The following is a 20,153-nucleotide window of genomic DNA, read 5'->3' on the forward strand; positions in this document are numbered from 1 at the left end:
GGGTTACTCAGGCAACCTCCATTCTCTTCTTCTACCTCTTTTAGTTCCTTATCTCCATTCCTCTTGACCTTGACTGACTGGGGCATAAACACCCCTGAGAACAACAAAATGTCTCGTTCTTTGGACAAAATTCAACCCTATGCTCAGCGTTTAACAATATCCCTATGATTTTCTCCGAGCACGAATATTACAAAAGAGGATCCTTGAGACCGCCTCTTAATTTGTTAACCCACTTCATTTGTTGTTTCTTCTACCTCTTAATAATTTGTCTCTTAATTTGTTCTTAACCCACCGTGCATTTAAATGAGTTTATAAAAGTCACCATTAGTGTCGCTGATGGAGAAATTGATCCGAGTTTCTCGGGAAAATAGGGCATAATTAGAGGTGTTAACCGACTTTTATGTATATAATGATGTGATCTATCAAATTCATAATTTTTCAATGCAATCGCTCGCAATCATAAGCATTATAATGCAAATTATTATAAAAAAGTGGATCGTATTGCTCTCATCACCGTGACGCGGACGTATTTTGAAAACCGATTAAAATGCGAATGAAGTGGCAATAGAAATTAGCCTTGGATGGGATGAAATTGTGCCTCCTCTATGCTGTCCCCTTGTATCTGAGAAAATGTTTTTCTTCTTCCGTTGTTTTCAGTGGATATTTTTGACATCTCACTTACATCATTGGACGGTCCGTAGTCAAAAGACAAATAAAAACTGATAGAAATGAAACCTGACTTCACCAAACCCTCACTGAAAACACTCCTTAGTTTGAAGTCAATCCACGCTGGAAAGCATAAAACCACTTGCATGAGGCTAAGTTTGGAACAGACGCTATTGCGTACACGGAGCCGACTGCCAATGGTGAAGTGAAAAATTTTTTAATCCTAATGAGAACGCAACTTACCAACTCATTTCTAACTATAGTTGCATTAGATAAGCAGATGGGTTTGAATGTCATTTGGGAGTAAAAAAATATCCTGAGAAGATAAGCCTTCATTTATGACTCTGATTTTTTATATATAGCTTAACTTCTAAATTGTAATGATATTTGTTTTCAGAAAATAGTTACCGGGGCAACTGCTAAGAAGGTCGACTGCAATACAATATAGTTTCGTTTGAATGCTACGTCTCTTTTGCATTTAGCTTGTCACATATAGTAAATAATAGCTTTTATTTTTGTCCAAAGATGGATGCCAGAGAATAACATATTGCAGGGATGTGCGAGTACTCTAAACTTCGAGTCGAGTCGAGTAGCATTACGATTGTGGAGTAGTTTCGGTAACTTTGCTATCGACGCCAGTAAGTTCAGAAAACTGCCAAAAGGAGGCGCTATCACGAAATGCATGCATTAATATCGTTTTTATATTCGATAAGTCGTTCTAATGTCTTGGCCTGGGAGTTTCCGCTGGCTGTATACGTAGCAGACAACCACTGTTTGAGTGGACGTGGGCACCAAGAGCGGCCGCCGAACATCTTCCGACCCGGCTAAAATTTTGGAGTGACCGTAGCATTGCTTACACTTTCCTTATGCAATGCTTTTATGCCTTATTCTCTTTACTCAAGCTCCGAGAGAATGCGTAAAAATTGTTAAGATTTCTGTGAAAAAATGTTACTTTTAGGGTTTAGCGGACAGTGCCGGTTTTTTCGGCGTTCGAGGTCATAAGTAGTGCCACCTTTTCGCATATTTAAGTACTACGTACGTCCGGTGTTACTTTTCGTTTATTCCTTTATTGCGTTTAGTTTCTTTCTTGAACGTGCAAAAAAAAATTGCAAAGGTCAATTAAGGAAAGTGGGAAATAAAGAATTTTTTTGTCTACAAAGCTAAAGCTTAGTTCTATTTCTTTCGCTTCATCCAATAATATTCCATTAATATTCATGATCCATAAAAAGTGTTAATATGATCTTCAATAAAAATTACCAAGGTTAACAAATGCGGCAATTTTTGGCAAGGAAGCACTTGTCCAGCCAAAAAAGAATTTAGTGAAAGATAATTTTCTACAGGCAGTGATACTGTAATATGGAGACGTCAAAAACTCTTGCCTGAAAATATAGAACAATTCGTATTTCTGAACAAGAATTTAGAAGGATCAAATATGACATGATTCAGTCACAATTATAATCATTATTACAATTGTGCAATTGCAATTACTCGGGGCTATCACAACTAGTTAGGAATGTATTAGTTAAATTGTCTTCATATTACCAGAGGTTAATTCATTTAAATAGCTTATATAACTGTTTATGACACATTAATTTTCAATCGTATCCTATTTCTGACACAATTACAATCAAGGTTTTTCTCTATATAGTTCATTTTCACATCATCCTGAGCATTCAGAATTGAAACTTAACAAGGGGATGGGAAATGTTGGAGCACGCACTGTTGTAGTGCATGGTCGAGAAATTAGCATACTCGACTCGACTCGATAATCGCGAGTAGTTCACAACTCGACTCAATACTCGACTCGAGATCAAAAATTACTACTCGCACATCCCAAATATATCGGGACCCTGATTCATTCTCCTCTGCAAGCAATCATTTTAAGAAAATAATACTTCAGGGAACGATAGATGCGAGAAAGAATTACATTGCCTGTATGGAAATTTATTTGCGACCAGGAATGGTGAATGACAAATGTGGAAAAACGATCAATGTGGGAACGATAGATCAAAGTCGCTCGCTAGACATTAAGTGTCCCAGCTTTTCCTAGCAGAAGAATAATCTATGGATCGTTCTCTTTGGAGAACAAGATTGTGTAGAGGCTAGTGTATTGGTGTCTCACCCAGTGAGACTGGGTTCATTTTTTGCCGGGAAAGTGATTTTTCAGAGACTTCCCGGTCCTTGTATCTTAAGTAAAGGGCATCTTAAATGCACCATCCAGTCCTTAAGATTGGACGTTAGGCCTTGGTACCCTTAGTGCCTTACGCTAACAGCTGTCTGAAGCTCTGTCCACCCTTCCCCTCCCACCAATTCCGAATTGCACAATTGACCTCCGCAGTTGGGTGCCACCTCCAAATAATAAACTATCAGTCTCTTAATTAGATGATCTACCATTTCTCTAGGAATGGTAATTCTGGTTTAGCTATTGGTAGCCATAATTGTTCCATGCGATACTTTGCAAGACGTCAATTGTTGAAAATCGAAAAAGTAGTGTTTCTCAATTCTAGAGTGGCTAAGAGAGCATAACATACGTTACTTGTGTGTGTGGACATGAGACGTCAACACCTTGTTGAGATAATCCAGTCTGTGATTCGCTATCGAGGGAAAAGGCTTACTGATGAATTGGTTGCATACCTGACCGAAAATCGGAAGATTCGGGTTTGTTTCTTAGCTAAGCCAAAAAATTGATTTATGTGATACTAGTAAGCCGATATCAAAATGGCCTACTCCATTTTTGATTAGTGTAAACATACGAAGTTTATATGTCAGACAAAAGACGAGATTGATTTTTTTCATGGAAAATTTATCCATTGGCTTGCATTTTCACCCGTGCAAGTCACCGTATGCAAAATCACTTGTGAAATACAGTCCCTCATCAAATCCTTTTCAGATTCTAGAGGATCCTCCAAAAAACCCTTATGAGATACCATTTGTGCCACAATGATTTTTTAAATTGAGATTTAAAAAAATAATTTTGTGTCTTAAGTTCGTTCAGAAACTTTATGAAACTTCTTGAAATCAACTTATTTTTAAAAGAGTATTACTGCTTCACTATACTCTCAGTGTATCTCAGATGAAATTGTTTTCTTTTCCCTTCAGTGGCTGCATTTGGCCCTCTCAGAGATGCAGTTGGAGCAGAAGGAATGGGCGGACATCATCAGCAGACGACTGAGAACCCATAATGGTGGTAAATACTTGCAAAACATCACTCATTCCACTTTCTTTACAGTTCATGAATCTTATCAGACCAATCTAAACTCTGGCCGAGCGCAAAAGCAGCCATAATCAAGTAGATTTGATAACAAGGTTACATGACCTCCTAAGACAGCAATTCCATGTGACAATTTTCTCGCTATCACCGACTAAAGAGGCATCTAACGGTTATCGCCACATCAGTGACATTAGTACGATGGGTACTTTTGGAAATTCGATGCTCATTTCCTTAAAAGTATTATACAAACATCATGCTACAATTTTCCAATCATATAGCTGCAGCCATAGCTGAGAAAGATAGAGAAACTTCCTTGGGTATTTTTTAAAAGTAACATTCATGTCTCATGCCAACCCTCCATTTTAAATTTCTACGACTTTCACAATTTCCAGTCCAAATTTTTTAAACTTCCCTTAATTCATGTCAATGGATAAGCAGTCGTAAAAAGGGATTTGGTGGAGAAATACCGCAATATACTATGAAATACATAAATCTGGATCCTGTGGGAAGTAAGAATAAGGAAAACGGAAAGGAAGGAAAAAGGAAGTTACTTAAATGGTACAGAACATAACAGATAACATGCACTTATAATAAGGGTTAATATCTTATCATATAAAGGACAAGAACTACGTCTCTATGAAATGGCTGGCGGATAGGATTTGAGAATTGGTTCAAATCAATCGCTTGACTGTTGACATAAAACGATGGCGACATTTACCCATACACTTGCGAGTACATTACTCCAGATATAACAAAAACGTTGTGAAATCATTTAATCCCATTTATTAAAAGAGTTTCAAAATCGGCGAAAAAAGTGCTGAAACATTATGTAAAATAGTTTTGAATAAACACTGAACAAGTCTTCACCCGGCATCAAAAACAATTTCCTGCAATCTCAAAAATGTTTTATTTGGTCCTTAAAACGGTTTTTTAAGCTCCGAAAAACGTATTAATATTGTAAAAACGTTTTTATGTGCAGTATTTACTGAAAATAAAACATAACAAATGTTGGTGAAAGGAAGAGGTACGTTTAATCAAAATTAAAGCTATAGATCACACGAAAATGTGAGAACGGAGATTTCCGTAGTGTGCGATGAAATACGTCTTTTTCGAATACCACCGCGTAGGTGTGTTGTGGCGAAGGCGACAGTTTCGCCGGCACTACTGCCAGCCTCTTCAGGTCGAAGAATAAACTATGCCGCAGCAAATGTTGGACCTGGAGACGCTAGCAGCAGCGCAAGCGAAGCTATCGTCTTCGCCTCAACTGACCGATGTTTAGTAACCACAAATTTAGAATCTCGTAAAAATGCTTTTAGAAGGTCTACAGTGCACTTTTTTAATATCGGAGGATATCAACTCAATTCTTACATTGGTATAGCAAATTTTTTTCAGAGGAGGAATGTGGATCAAAGCACAGGGTAAAAAGGGCACAAGGTAAATATAGTACGCACGGTCGCAAGGCGAAGGAAGGGTGATATCGACATTCACAGCTCCTCGTAGCTGGAAGTCTGAATAATGTTATGTAGTTGGGTGATTTACAGCAAGCCATCTATAGCCACGTATTTTAAAACGTAATAAACACCAAAATACGTTTTTCAGAAAGCCGTTGTTTCTCGGATGCAGGACAACCCCTGACAACTGTTTAATCTTGCTTTCTGAAACCATAAACGTTTTTTGCACAAAACAAAACAACTTTTTCCGAAAACAAACATTTGTACCGGTTATGTGATGTCTGTAATTGTTAACGCTTACATTATGCTCAATAACTACAGTAATATTGCTCACAAAACACGCATTAAATGTGCAAGAAAAATGCATTAAAAATGCACATTTAATATTAATTTAAGGTACGAAAAAAATGTGCTTATAAAGAGCTTTTCCAAGTAACATTTCTTGCTTTTATCATTGTACATCTAAAGCGACTTTGATATGCATTTTTGTCGCTAGTGTTTTGCTGTTACTAAGGTGATTATATGAACTTCATTTGATTTTTCTCACGTATATAGCCATGAAATAATGATCACATAGTCTATTTTTCGAAATTTAATCCTTCTATGTAAATTCGTATTACGTAAGTTCGTATTACGTAAATTCGTTATTTTGTAAAGAGCATTCATGCCGGTTATAAAAAATAAGTTATGAAAACAAAAATAATGGGCATTGATAAGTCTCGTAAAAATATCACGACCCTTTACCCCAACCAAACATTGATTTGAAATGTCATGATGAAAAACTAAGTTTTATGTGCATCTTCCTAGGTGATTCTACCAATATGGGTACTGAATCCATCGGCAGCATTCTAGAGAACGCTCTGAAGAAAACTTCATGCCTACTCGGGCTTGGAACTGACCCAGAAAAGATTAATGAAGATGATGGTGACGAGACGTGTTCCATGTTTTGCATTGAATACTTGGACGAAGTGAAGCTCAGAAAAGAGTTTAAATTGGAACTCATTCGTGATATAAACCAGCTTGTTTCCAAAAATCGCTTATTGCTCCGTCTGAGGTGGTCGGTGGACAAGTTAATCGAAGACTACGTTCGGGCGAGCAAGAGTGAAGAAGATGCAGAGCCTTATGGAACCAGTCTCACCGAATTGGATGATATCCCATATGCTGACGGTGCAATAGAAGTTACGTAAGTATCCACTAATTAGTAGGTCTTGTTTTTTAAGGGAACACCAGTGTAGGTACTATTTCATACTTTCCAACACCTGTTTCTAGGTTAGTAAGAAGCAAAAAAGTGTTATAAATCCTCTTTTGTTCCTTCATTACATTGATTTCATCATCACCATGGTCCCGAGCAAAATGCACCTCTTCGCAGATGATGTAGATTGTATTCAGAGAAGTTTATGGCCAATGAAATGGATGAGCATTAGAATAGAACCTCGCTGACAAAAATTAGTGGCGCAGTACTTGGAAGTTAGAATGAAATCTTGAAAATGTATGGTGAGGTATTTCTGACAGAAAGATATATCTTCAATATGGAGTTGCATCGCTTCCGGGATTAAACGGTCAAATGTCAAATTCGTAAAATACTTACTACTCCGAATCTTTCCTGGGGTAAATACATACGCGAAGTATGCGGGAAAGCTAACCGTAACCTGGGATTTATAAAAAGAACTATCGGTAAATGCCAAGGTAAGATGAGAGATAGATAAGCTACTCGACTCTATAGACGCCTCACTTGGAATATGCTGCTAGCGAGTGGGACCCTTATGCAGTATGACTGATGGCTGAAATCAATCGAGTACAGCCAGCGCGGCCAGAGTCTTGATGAATTGTTGCGATAAGAAAATCAGCGTTTCCAATACGTTACGTGAGCTAGGGTGTAAATCTACACATAATAGTGGATCGAAGTAAAGACTAAATTAAATTCAATTCCTATATAATAATAGAGAATATAGAATATGTTTGCTGATACGAAATATATCTTACGTTTACCGTCATAATAACGTGGACGTGACTAAAAGGGAATAATAAAAATATATACTGCAAAACTGAGAGATTAAAAGGTAATTCTTTCCTCTGACAATTAAGGACAGCAACACAGTCTTAAACTACAGAATTAATGGCGTCACCCGCTAGCACGAGTCATTGAATGTTTTATCTTCCATTTCTCTAAACTTGAATGGATTTCCTATAGGAATTACTAACCATAGGCAAGTTCTGTCTTTGCATAAATATGCTCATATATTTTGCTATTATGCGTAATCTTTCTCTGGCCGCTCGGGGTACATGTGGCCATCCTATTACATTCTGCATTTTGGTGATTGATCATCCTCTGCAAAACACCCTAGCGCTGGCTCACTGGGTATTATCAGATGTAGACCGTATGGAAATCTTTAATATAGTTATAGAGGATAGAGATATGGAGTGCCTTACTCGGTGTGAGACCCGAGAAATCTTTCCTGATCTGAAATCTTACTTGGGGGGAAAACAGACATTACACGTATAGTAGTGACTTTGTCTTCCTTTTTCACGCATAGACAATAGATTTGAAAAACATCAGTGTCGCAACTATTTTATTCTGAATTACTAAGTTTCATGTATTCACATCTTTGTTACAAGCCACCATTATTGCTCGCTCACTAAACCATTTGTGAGTTTTAGGGTCATAAATCATGTTCGGGAAAACTTTGTTGATGAGCTTTCGATGAAACGAAATTGCAAAAATTACGGGAAAATGAAGTCAATCCGCACGACTCGTCAACAGAATCACGACCGTAATTTCTGATTGTAAACAAATGCGTCTTCTGCAGATGAATTGTTCAGCAATGATATTTGTTAGTTGAAGTTCCTTTGCATAGTGCCAGAGATTTTATGATTTGAGGTAAGCGTTGATTTCAACGGCAGCAGTTGATCTTGGAATGGCTGCAGTGGAAATCTTGTGTCACGGCATAATAAAACAAAATCAACCGACCGATAACATGTACATTTGTTTCTTCTGTGTTATTTGTCAGAAAACACGTTGGTGACGAGGGAGCTTGAGCTTGCCTTATTCTCAGTTCGAATTCACTCGTGATGAATTCTCAATCTATTAAAATATTTTTAACCTTTTTGGAAAAAAATTTACCTAAGGAAAAAAGGTTTTCCTTTGAAATCTCAATCTAGAGAGTCTATGGAAAGCACAACCACACATTTTAACTCAAAATTTCTCATACTAAAAAAAATAAGGTATGTGCGAAATTGGCACACTTAACAATTAGGCTCTACCAGAAGGTAAACAACTCGCCACCCAATAGTTATATTAAAAAGAAATAATTCATCATTTACTACCTATTTGCAATAGTTATCCTTACTAGCAAATCGTTGGGGATATCTGTTAAAATTTTCCCTTCCATAATGTATGTCAATTTGCGATGTGGAAATCATTATTAACACTATTACAGTATAAAAGCATAAAAAGAATATGCTAGGAAAGAAGGTATTTTTCCAATTACCAAAGACAATGCATCTATAATAGCGTATCAGATGAAATTATAGCCCGGTCAAAATAAACATTGACCCTTGCATAAATTGCCAACAAGCTGAAAATTTGCACGAACCTTAAGGATACCATGCTAATGAAATCCTGAAAAGTCCCTATCGATCCCGAGTGATCAAAAAATTTTATCCAAGGTCAAAGGTCACAAAAATGAGTTTTTTGCATTTTTGGCCAAACGGTTAGTGTTACGATTGAAATTGCTCAGATCAAAATTATAGATCGACAAATTATCTGAAAAATTGTCATGTCAACTTTTTCTCCAAGATTTACCGCTTTTGAAAAAAAGCCATTCGACTGTAGGCTGGAGCTGTATTCTTCGTAATATGCATGACTATATTGTTGCGCACTCTGAACGTTATTGGACGCGTAACTCGCATATTAGTTACCAGCTCTCACATGTCCATCCGCCAACAATCGGGACTGAGGGTTGTGTATTCTTCATTATATGCACACTTTTCCTCGCCGCCTATGTGGTAGTGCACGAAGCGCGTTCTTTTAAGCGTAGTTTCCCCAAAAGTTGTACCCCACGGTCCATTTTACTCGTTAATCAGCTTTATTGAGCTTATTCCTATTTGTTTCTTCTTCGCATTTTTAAGCGTAGTTTCCCCAGTAGCTCTACTCCACTCTAAAAATTATTAGCTTGAAAAATGTTATTTTCCTTAAAGACATTTGGGATTTTTGATTCTAGGCCGGGCAGCTGCCCCTGAAATACGGATATATTGCAATTCCTCATTTTAATATTATTACGAACTTCCACCATATCGTGCCCAACATCATACAAGATATTGCAATACCCAATTTTAGCTGGGAATTGAAAGACCTATGTCTAACAGCAGTCATAATACTAAGACAACTTCGTACATACTGATTTCATAAGTTGTAAATTTAACCGTTTATATTTTAAAATAATTTGCTCTAAAACCATGTGTCAATGACCACGGAATATATTTTTAATACCTGTAAATATGCGACTTGGTGGAGGATAATGAGCATTATCTATGGCTAACGATTGAATATCATCTCGCATGATTGCTGCCGCAGCTTCCAGGATCTTAAGTCACTCTTCTTTTCTTGATTTAATCGATCATTATGATTATCAATTAAGCATATAAATGTTATTTTTCCGAGTTTCTCAGTGATGGTAATCTTATTACCATATTTAATATTAATCGCAGTTAAACACTTCTATTATCAAGATATGAATTGTTTGCAAATATTTTTCAATTCTTCCAATGAAGATTGACAGTCATCAGTGCTCTCAATGAAGGCTAATATGTCTCCCACGGCCAGATTGAATACTTCATCTCGGGGACGACCAGTTTTACTTCCCATGGGTGGTTTTAAAAAAGAAACTGCAACTGCAACCATGACGATAACTAGCTTCAGCAGGTACCAAATTATGTTTAAACCTTATGCGAGCGATATTATTTTTTTAATTATTATTGGAACGAATTACTAAGAGCTATATAGAGAACAGATTTTTTGAATGAAAGTGTAGTAACTTTACGAATTCTAAGCCAATACCTCACACCTCTTTTCCTTTCTATTCTTCATTCCGTTCATCGCCGCAAAAGAAGGAAAGATTTTTAAAACAAAAAGCTAGGTTATTTACATGTACTATTGTACAAGGAGGACTTAATATCGATGAACTGGCTTGATCCGCACATAATGTCTTTCCACTGAAGCAATAGTACTACTCCAAGTGTATTTTTTACAACATTGCACATGTTTTGCCACTGAATTTTGTTTTTTTTTGTTAGTTGATGAATTTATTACTTCTGTTAGCAATTTCATCAATCCACGTCTTTGAGCCACGATCAGCAGTAGCAATTTCACTTGCAGGCAAAGGTTATTTTACAGATGAAGCCATGCCTGAAAGTTATAATTCTAGAAATGACCACATGTTTTCACTAAGAGGGAATATTTAAAACTATACCCTCTGTCCCGATTGTTGGCGGATGGATATGTGAGAGCTGGTAACTAATATGCGAGTTACGAGTCCAATAATGTTCGGGGAGCGCAACAATATAACCATACATATTACGAAGAATACAGCTCCAGCCTACATTCGAATGGCATTTTCTCAGAAACGGTAAATCTTAGAGAAAAAATTGACATGAGAATTTTGTAGATAATTTGTTGGTCTACAATTTTTGTCAAGCAATTTTTATCATAAAACTAACCGTTTGGCCATAAAATGCAAAAGACTCATTTTTGTGGCCTTTGACTTTTAATAAAATTTTTTGTACATAAGGGATAGATAGGGACTTTTCAGGATTTCATCATAGTGGTATCCTTAAGGTTCATGCAAATTTTCATCTTGTTGGCAATTTATGCAAGGGTACCCCTATTTTATGGGCCAATTTGACCGGGCTTTCAGGCTTCATAGTGAAATAAATATGGAGAGTGTTTCATAATGCAATCAAACACTAAGTATAAAATGGATGCACTATGCGCTGTAACCATGTCAGCGAAAAATTAAAGGAGAATAGGGAAAATTTGAAGAACTTCCGTAGATGGTTGGTAAAAATAACAATAAACATAGATATTTTTATGGAATTTAATGAAACATCTGGAATTCTTATTCAAACACAAGTAGGAATTGCATTTCATACAGTTATGCGAGACTTTCTACAGCACTCGTGGAGTCATCAGTTGACTCTGATTCCAAATCTTCATCGCCGTAGCTTTCACAAGCATGAGGATCATTGGTATATGTTAGTGGCACAAACACATTTTGAACAACATCCCCCCTTTTTCTAAAAAATATCATTTCTTAAAATACCAAAAGAGTAAAAATATTTAATGGTGTCATGCATTAATTTTATAACTTATGTCACATGTAATATCCGATGCATCGCGATTGGGTCGGTTTTGTTACATTTTGCGCCGCGTTTTTCTGTTTCGCAGGTGTATGTGGCCAATACATAGTGGTCTATGGGTCGTTGGGAGTTCCATTTGTTTTATTTTCGTAATTTTGAGTGGACTCAATTATGGAGACGACCGACGAATAAGTCATTTGCAGTCACTGAGTATCGGGATGTCCCGAATGACGTAGACTATTTCGTTGAAAGGAGCGCGAACTCGAAAACTGACTATTCAACTCACACATTCTGGGGAATGCCGTTAAATACACCTTTTGCCGGTATGAGTGAGTCAAGTAACACTCATCGTTAACGTGACGAGAAGGGCGAGGCCAGCCGTATCGAATCTCGTGACGACCGTATTGAAACATTGTTATCCTTAATGGGGGTCAGATTTCAAATTGTCGAAATCATGCGTGCTGAAATAAATGTTAACTATCAAAGCATTGAAAGTATGCAATCTGAGATTGAGAATAAAATAAACACTTTCAACGATATAATGCGCTCTGAAATGGGTGCGTATTTTGAAGAATTGCGTCAGGAGATCAATAAGACCAATGATAGGCTGCGATAAGAAATGTCCTTTATTAAAGACAAACTAAGTGACGTTGAAACTCAGTATCTAGAGAAAGTGGAAGGATAGCGGAAAATGGACTATGGTGTTAGATATCCCGACAAAGGTTCTGCCGCCACTATCGCTCCATGAGTTAGTGGCTTTCCTTTCCATTGGATGGTTATTCTTTGGTAAGTGTGGGAATTTCAAACAAGGCAAACCATTTCCTTTCATCGTCGTCCAAATAGGCAACCAACTGCTGAGTCTCCCGCAACCCAGAGCATCACTCTCGATAACTCCGTAGAGAGATCGACGGCAACATGTGCGCACATTACGAACGCTCCTCTGAATTTTCCTACGCATATATCAACGAAACGACAAAAATCACTGCGGGCCATAGCAAGCTTTCTATTGAGGTAAAAAAGACAGACATCGAGAAGATTCACGTATTTCAATGCAGTTGATTTTGAAGAAGTTTTAGCTTTTCCGTAAAGCCTGAAGAGCACATTGCCAGAACGCGTTTTTCTTTCGACCGAGATGGACGTGCTCCTATCTTGATTTGAGATGCATCTGTCAGCAGGGGAAAGGAGAAAAAGTAGTCGGCTTGTTGGAGGCAGGTTTAACAGCAGCGGAAACATAGAGAAGGATGAATAAAAATTGAAGTATCGTGTAGTGTACTCGAAGAAACGCAACGGAAAGGTAATGAGTCATTGAAAAATCGGAAAAGACCTCCACCTGACCTCTACCAGAGATATGACCGATTACGACCTAAGTGTGCAACTGGGGATGTAGATGCTGACATATATTACATCAAAGTGCTGATTAGATTTTATTTAAAGAACATATACTGTACCAAGTGAAATGTGAATTCATTGGAGTATATTTTTCGTCCTTATTTTTTTCCACATTAACTAACATATTTTATTTGGCCATGAAATATTATAAAAAATATTTTGACACAAAAATATCATGCATTTTTTTAATTTTACAAAATTTGCTTTCAAATTAATTGAAAAGAAACTGAGGCATCAATCTGCAGAAAATAAAAGTTTTTTTTGCAATTGGCTAGGAAAAAATAAAATGCTAATTTTGTTTTACGATTTATGGAATTGTGGAAAATTGTGTCGTCAATAAAATTTGTAACAATCATGTGCTTATTCATTGAGGAAATTTTCAGTCGCAATTAACGCACTAAAACCATTTAAAGGGATAATTATTTAGGTATCACTGGTCAACATAGATTTTGTTCTAGAGACGTTGTGGATTGATCTTTCACGTATTTTTTTCTCTGATTCCGAATTTGTGCTTAGATTCTTTCTGTAACATATAGTTTCTTTAGGACAGCTTAATGTATGTTTTTGTTTTTACGAAAGTAGTAATTACATTCATTTATATATGGTGATAGCATTTTAGGTGGCCTAGACGAAGGAATGGCTCCCCATACGATGAGTGGCACCATTGTAAGGCTTCTTACTGGTTGGACTAACGGAAAGCGTAATAAGAATTTTGCTGTCCCCATGATTTGGCAATCCATTTTTTAACTGCTTTTTTGTTGAAAAAAACGAAAGTAATGACACTGAAGTCAAAACGATCAGTATAATATCCAGCCAACTTTGAATCAGCGATCCTACCGTTCCCTCACTCCAAAAATTTACAAGTGCCGGAACCAATGGAGTATGCTATCCTAGCGAACATTCATAAAGTTAACGAGAACGTGAGAATGAAGGATTCGGAAACTCGAAGGACCGAAATTTTGGACCGAGTACATCTGATGGTCCTCATTTTATAACGAAAGATGATTTAAATGATTTAGTGCAGGATTTAAATTTCATCCAAAAAGCAGGGTGATATCTTACGACCACGTTGAAAGGGTTGGAAATTGCTGGATCCAATACGAAACCTTTGATATCCCGATCTTGCATTGACGAAGTTGATTTGATTTTTTTTCTCCAGAAAACAACTGTACTTTTTGCAATGATGATCTTTCTGTTATGGATACTCTTAATTTTGAATTCAAAACAGATAATTAGCGTTTTTTAAATTTATTCCTCCAAGCTTTTTTAAAGGCTTATTTCCAACATAATGGCAATGAGGTTCCATAAATACTTTTAACTCGTGGAACTGACATGAAAGAATCTTACGAGAATATGCAGTTACTTTTAGAAGAAAATCACTACCAAAAATATAAATGGAAAATTTGTGGCGACTTAAAAGAAATTACTATTTTACTGGCTTAAAGCTTGGATATACGAAATGTTGTTGCTTCATCTGTGAATGAGATAGCAAAGGAAAAAATCATTACTTGAAAAAAAATTGTCTGGAACGTTGATAATTCGTTTTTAGATTCAAAAATGTTCAAATATTCTTTTTCCACTTTACATTTTAAGTAGGGAATTTTTAACATTTTGTGAAAGGCATGGACATAAATGGTGCTGGTTTCACTTATTTGAAACAAAAAGTCCTTCAATTAGGTGAGGCATTGATCAAAGAAGGAATTTGTATTGGGCCACTGATCAGGTAATTGCTGAAGGATTCGGAATTTCTACAGAAGTTAAGGTCAACGGAAAAAAAGCTCGTGGCACGCATTCAGAAATCTATACGAATTTTTATAAGGAAATATCTTGGCTGAAAATTATCGCAAACTGGAAGCTAATCTTATTAAATCGTACCAAAAAATGGGCTTGAATATGAATTTAAAAATGTATTCTTTCGTCTCACAATTTGCCTTTTTCACCAAACCTCAGGACTGGTAGTGATGAACAAATTGAGCGTTTTGACCAAGATGTTCTACATTTGGAAAAATAGTACCAAGAAAACTTCAGCTGCGATTTATAGGACTACTGATGGACACTGAACAGGGACTTACTTGAAGTTAAATGTACGAGAAAATCCTATGAAAGTACCTATTTTTCACATTTTTAACAATCGCGATTTATTTGCTTAAATATCCTTGAATCCGTATTTAATTAGGTTATCCTATAGAAACTAGACGTGATAGAAAAAAACCTGAGCCCAGATTCGGAATCAGAACGAAAATTAACTTCACGGTTACCCTATAACATCTCTAGGACAGAAAAATAAGTTTTTTATTGACCTGTGTATTTAGAACAATTGCTGATGCTCCAAATTGCTCCTCACCATTGCTGCCTTGTAAATTACGTATAGTGAATATTTATCCCGTAAATTTTCTGAGACGAGAAAATGAGGAAATAGAGCTGGGCTTTAAGTAAATTTTTAGAACGAGTGCCAGAGTAGGTGCGAAGAAGGGACGGATAGGAGGAGAGACAGAAGAAATAGAAAGAGGGAGATCACGGGAAAAAGGAAGGCACAACTTCTAAGGATGTTGAATGCGCCAACACTCTAGCGAGGAGTAAGAAATACGTTATAGCCTCGGTTCGTGGCAAGCAAATTTACCATCACGAAATTGGTCGCTGAAGAAAGACCGTATTTGAATTTCCCTCGTCTCATTCCAAGGATTACATACCGTTAGAAAGGGAATCCATTCTCTCGCGAAGCGATGGTGGTGGCACAAACTCTTTTGGGATGATTTTTCCCACATAATACGTTATAATGTCAAGAATTGGTTCATTCTCAAGCTGAAAACCTTCGGTTCGCATGGATGCTTTGGAGCGTTCTTATAATGGCATTGTAAATATCAAAAGCATGAGGTAGTAGAAGTATGCAAACGGAGGGTAAAATCGCTCTAGGCGGTAATGAGGCATTGAAGAACACCAGCAGTAGCGTCAACGCTATCGAGGGAACCATTAACAAAACCCGTTTCCTCGGCTCGATACGACGAACATCCGATAGCATTTTTGAAAGAAGCTCGAAATTACGGGCCCATTGCAAAATCTAAGGGGGGGCACAAATACGAATTTACATCCATTGACGTATTTTCCAAATTCGTTCAGGCGTTGCCGTAAACAGACCTAAGGCAAAAACTTAAGTTTGCAATTGCCTTAATTGCCAAATAAATAAGTACTTTTAGTTGTGTGGCACTTCCACCAACATTTTGTGAGATCATATACTATGTCTACGTGTGGTCACTGGAAAGAGGGTTTAAACCTGCTGGGATAGCTGCAATAAACTCGTGAATACGCCATCCGCGATCGAATCCTAGTGAACGGACGATGAAATAATTGTCAAGGAATTTCCCTCCCTATTGTAATCTGAGTCACCGAAGCTGGGTAGAAACTATACCGTTTGTTAATCGTTGGTTTTACGATGTGTTCCACGAATCTATCCCAATGACTCCTTTAGAAGCTCACTTCGGTTCCATACCTCCTATTCGGTTTCCCGACGGTTTAAATTTTCCGATGGATGAAGTAATGGGTAAAAGATCAATCATTAAAACGATCGATCCATATTAAAAGTAATACAAAAAAGAGGGTTAGGTTTGAGAAAAAGATACATTCAAAAGTTTGAATTTTGAATGCATCTTTTTCTCATTCAAATTTTCCTTTGGGGAAGAGGAGATCTAAGTGTGATTTGCCATTTTTAAGGACACCCAGACTGTCCGATGCAAAACTTTTTCATTAATTTTTTCATTTATTCACGGGGCCATTCAGGATATCGTATCGATCTGCTCCAAATGCTTAAATTTTGTGAAGAGAGGACGGATCCAGGTTAAGAACTTTCAATTCCTTTTCCTTCATTCCTCATTGTTCTTGAGTATGTTTTCTCCTTCGAAGTGATTTTTTTTATTTTTTTAAACTCGTAGTTGCTTCACTATGGATGGACTCATTTCTTTCTTTTGGAACCCATTATTCATCCTCCTAGGAAAGAAATGCATCCATGCAGGGAGCAATGTGATGATATAGCCTCAACACGGTCTTTGAGTCGTGCCCCGCCATTTATTTTGTTCATCTTAGGCACCTGCAATCACAGCAGAGACGAGCGACATCTCCTCTCACTTATACGAATTTTGTTTGTCTTTTGTTAGGTTAAATGAGTAAATTAAAGGACATTTTGAGTGGCGTCGAAAGACGTCATGGCAAAAGTTTGAATGAGAGTAGACAACGGTCGGATCACAGCCAGGTGATCACCCGAAAACAGCAAGGTAGGCGCTGCAAATACCTTAGCGAGACGGTCAAAAGCGAGGGAGTCAGAAAGGACACTTCCGAGACGGACTGTCGGGCGCACGTCGGATGGAAGTCCCAAGAAGTGGTAACGGAGGGAAAGTGACAAAGAGAAAGCGCAGGGTACGAGCGAGCGACGGAATTGTCCTTCTAGTGTCAAGCCTTCAAGACAGACGCACGTTGAAATTCCCCGCGGAGGACAGCACGTGAAACAGCGACCCGGAGTGAGCATTTGACTCTCTGACATTCTCTGAACCCTCTCCCGGGAAATTGAAGTATTCCAGATGCTTACCCCCACCCCCGATCCCCGAGCTAGCCCATCTTCAAAGAAGAAACCCCAATTAATAGAGGTTTCCCCGAAATCAAAGTGGTCTGGGAAACAGTATTGTGTCAATATTGCTAGATCTAAGAGCCATCTAATTTTTGTATCATAGCTCTCCCATTTTCGTCATCCCTTTTGGATCGACGCCGGAATCTCTAAATTAGTATAAGGAAGGAGCTTTTATCGGTCATATGGGATAACTTCCTTATCAATATTTGATTACCGCAATTTGATGTCGTCGGAGGTCGTCATGCGTAATTTTCATGTATTTTATTTCACTTTGGGCCAGCCTAACCAACGATGGTCATTGAATTGCCTCGAATGATATTCTGCCAAAAAATGAGATAAGACAACAATCGTGTTTCACCAGATGCGTTAGCTCGGTTTTGGGCTGTTATCTCGGTTTATACTTTTATTGACAATATTATTCCGTTAAAAGCCTATTATCCGAGTTAATCTGAGTGCAGATGTAACATGGCGTGCCTGAGGCTTCATCAGATCTTGGAAAATACGAATGACAGCGATGAAGAATATTAACATTAAAATCGGACACAACGTCCATAACGGATAAATGATGATGCAGTTATATTAATTTATATGGTGACGTATACTTATTTACTCATCCCAAAATGACAAAGCATTCTTCCAAGGCAGTTCTCGCTCTCATTGAAGGTGACTTGGAATTTTACTCACAAGGAGATACCACGTACCTTCTCCGCCTTTTTCAATGCCGTATATTTGTGGCATTCGAATTGCAAACACATCTCTGAATGGGTAGTGGTTCCATAGAATAGGCCTTAGTTTGGCTGTAATTCATTAAATTTTATGCAGAGCTTTTAACAAGCGTTATTAAAATTTTAACATGTGAGGTTGGAGAAGTAGTTGGCGTCGCCGACTCTCACCCGTAGTACCAGGGTTTGAGGCTTGTTCGCGGCAGTATAATTTGTAGTTTACATTTTGATCATACTGCGACAAGTAATTCAGCAATATAAATTGCAGCGAGAACAGATACGAGATATATTTTTATGATCATAATTACGTGCAGGTTTCAATAAGCAGAAATAGGTATGAGAGTGTCATTTCGAACGCAAAGCCGAGTGGGCGGAAATCGGAAAAAGCCGGACAAAATTACAAAATGGCTTTTTTTGAGTTATATACTTGAAACTTTGCAAATATACTAAAACATGATTGAAATTCATGGATATATACTTCATTTGACAAAGATCTCACCCGTTACTGAGATAGAGAGGGTCAATTTTGAGCAAATTTCCATAAAAACGCCCGTCTTCAATTTTCTCTGAAAATTGTTGCCATAGGGTGTTTTCTTTAATTTTCTGTAATCTTAAAGAATATCATCGATAAATTGTTACCGTGCAGTTACAAAATGGCGGACACTGTTTTTCGACAAAGTTTTACATTGAGGTAGAGTTTCAAATGGGTTTTCGGCAAAGTCAGGCGGAATAACTTAAATGAGAGCATTTTTTGAAGATTTCTTGAGGTGCTCATGCGGTTATCTTTCAAATAAGTTTGCGTCGCCGGAAATTACATCGATTTTTCGAACGCTCGGCAGGGTTCGTCTCCGCGCGTCGGGAGTTGGATTAGCCGCGACGTGGTAAGGTTATTGAAGATTTTTGGGTTTTAACGCTCAGCATTCACCGTTTTTATGTTTTGCTTCAAGACACCGATACTCAAATGGTCTATGGTGAAGATGTTGGAGGGTTTTCAGCCGAGGTAAGTTTCATTGAAGTTCATTTCGTTTTCTTTGGATACGGTCGAAGACCATGCTTCTATTAAAAGCGTTCAAATCTCGAAAAAGTTAGTTATTTTCCTGGGACTCATTCAAAAAGACCCATCAGAAAGACACCAACTGAGACTCTTTCACTTTCTTTACTCTCCGATCCCTGAGCCATAGGAATCTAGTGCGAAAACGGTCGTTTTATGACACCGCGGAGCGGAGCCTTTGGCCGTCTTAACGGGGTATTACACGGGAACTTTAGGTTTTTAAAATGTCTATCAAACCCTCAGTTATACTTTGACTTATAGATTACTCGTATCTGTAACACATATACTACACGTTCTTCCCCGTGTATTCATTAGGAAATTGGATAACCATGGGTTCTACAAAGTATTTTTTATTTTTCAATTGTACTTAGGCTCTTTCCGCCATCCATATGAAAATGCCTTCTCACATTATTACACAACTTGATATCTATAAAATAATATTTAAATTGGGGAAAAAAATCATTCACACAGAAATAAAATATTCTGCATTATTATCGCGGGGTCTGAATTTAAGACAAGACCCTGATGCTCTGAAATTTCTCTATGACTTCCTCACTATAATTTCTTCCTTACAATACTCTACTTATGGCCATACCTTAAGAGATGGGCAGAGAATTCTCGATTACAATATCAATAAACGATTTTTGTGTCGATACAAAAATGGACTCGTTGAATCCATAACATTTCCAGAATT

At 37.5% G+C, this 20,153-nt stretch overlaps 1 protein-coding gene across 1 annotated transcript in view; it reads left to right on the forward strand.

The window, feature by feature from the left end:
• The first annotated feature begins 2,590 nt into the window (after positions 1-2,590).
• LOC124170083 overlaps positions 2,591-20,153 on the forward strand; it is a 247,049-nt gene continuing 229,486 nt past the window's right edge. The window contains exons 1-2 of the mRNA XM_046548777.1: positions 2,591-3,853; positions 6,136-6,511. Of these exons, the coding sequence (XP_046404733.1) occupies positions 3,790-3,853; positions 6,136-6,511 (440 nt within the window). The 5' untranslated portion in view covers positions 2,591-3,789. The remainder of the gene's footprint in view (positions 3,854-6,135; positions 6,512-20,153) is intronic.

Source organism: Ischnura elegans, chromosome 13 (genome assembly GCF_921293095.1).
Source record: "Ischnura elegans chromosome 13, ioIscEleg1.1, whole genome shotgun sequence".
In the NCBI taxonomy this organism is placed as follows: Eukaryota; Metazoa; Arthropoda; class Insecta; order Odonata; family Coenagrionidae; genus Ischnura; species Ischnura elegans.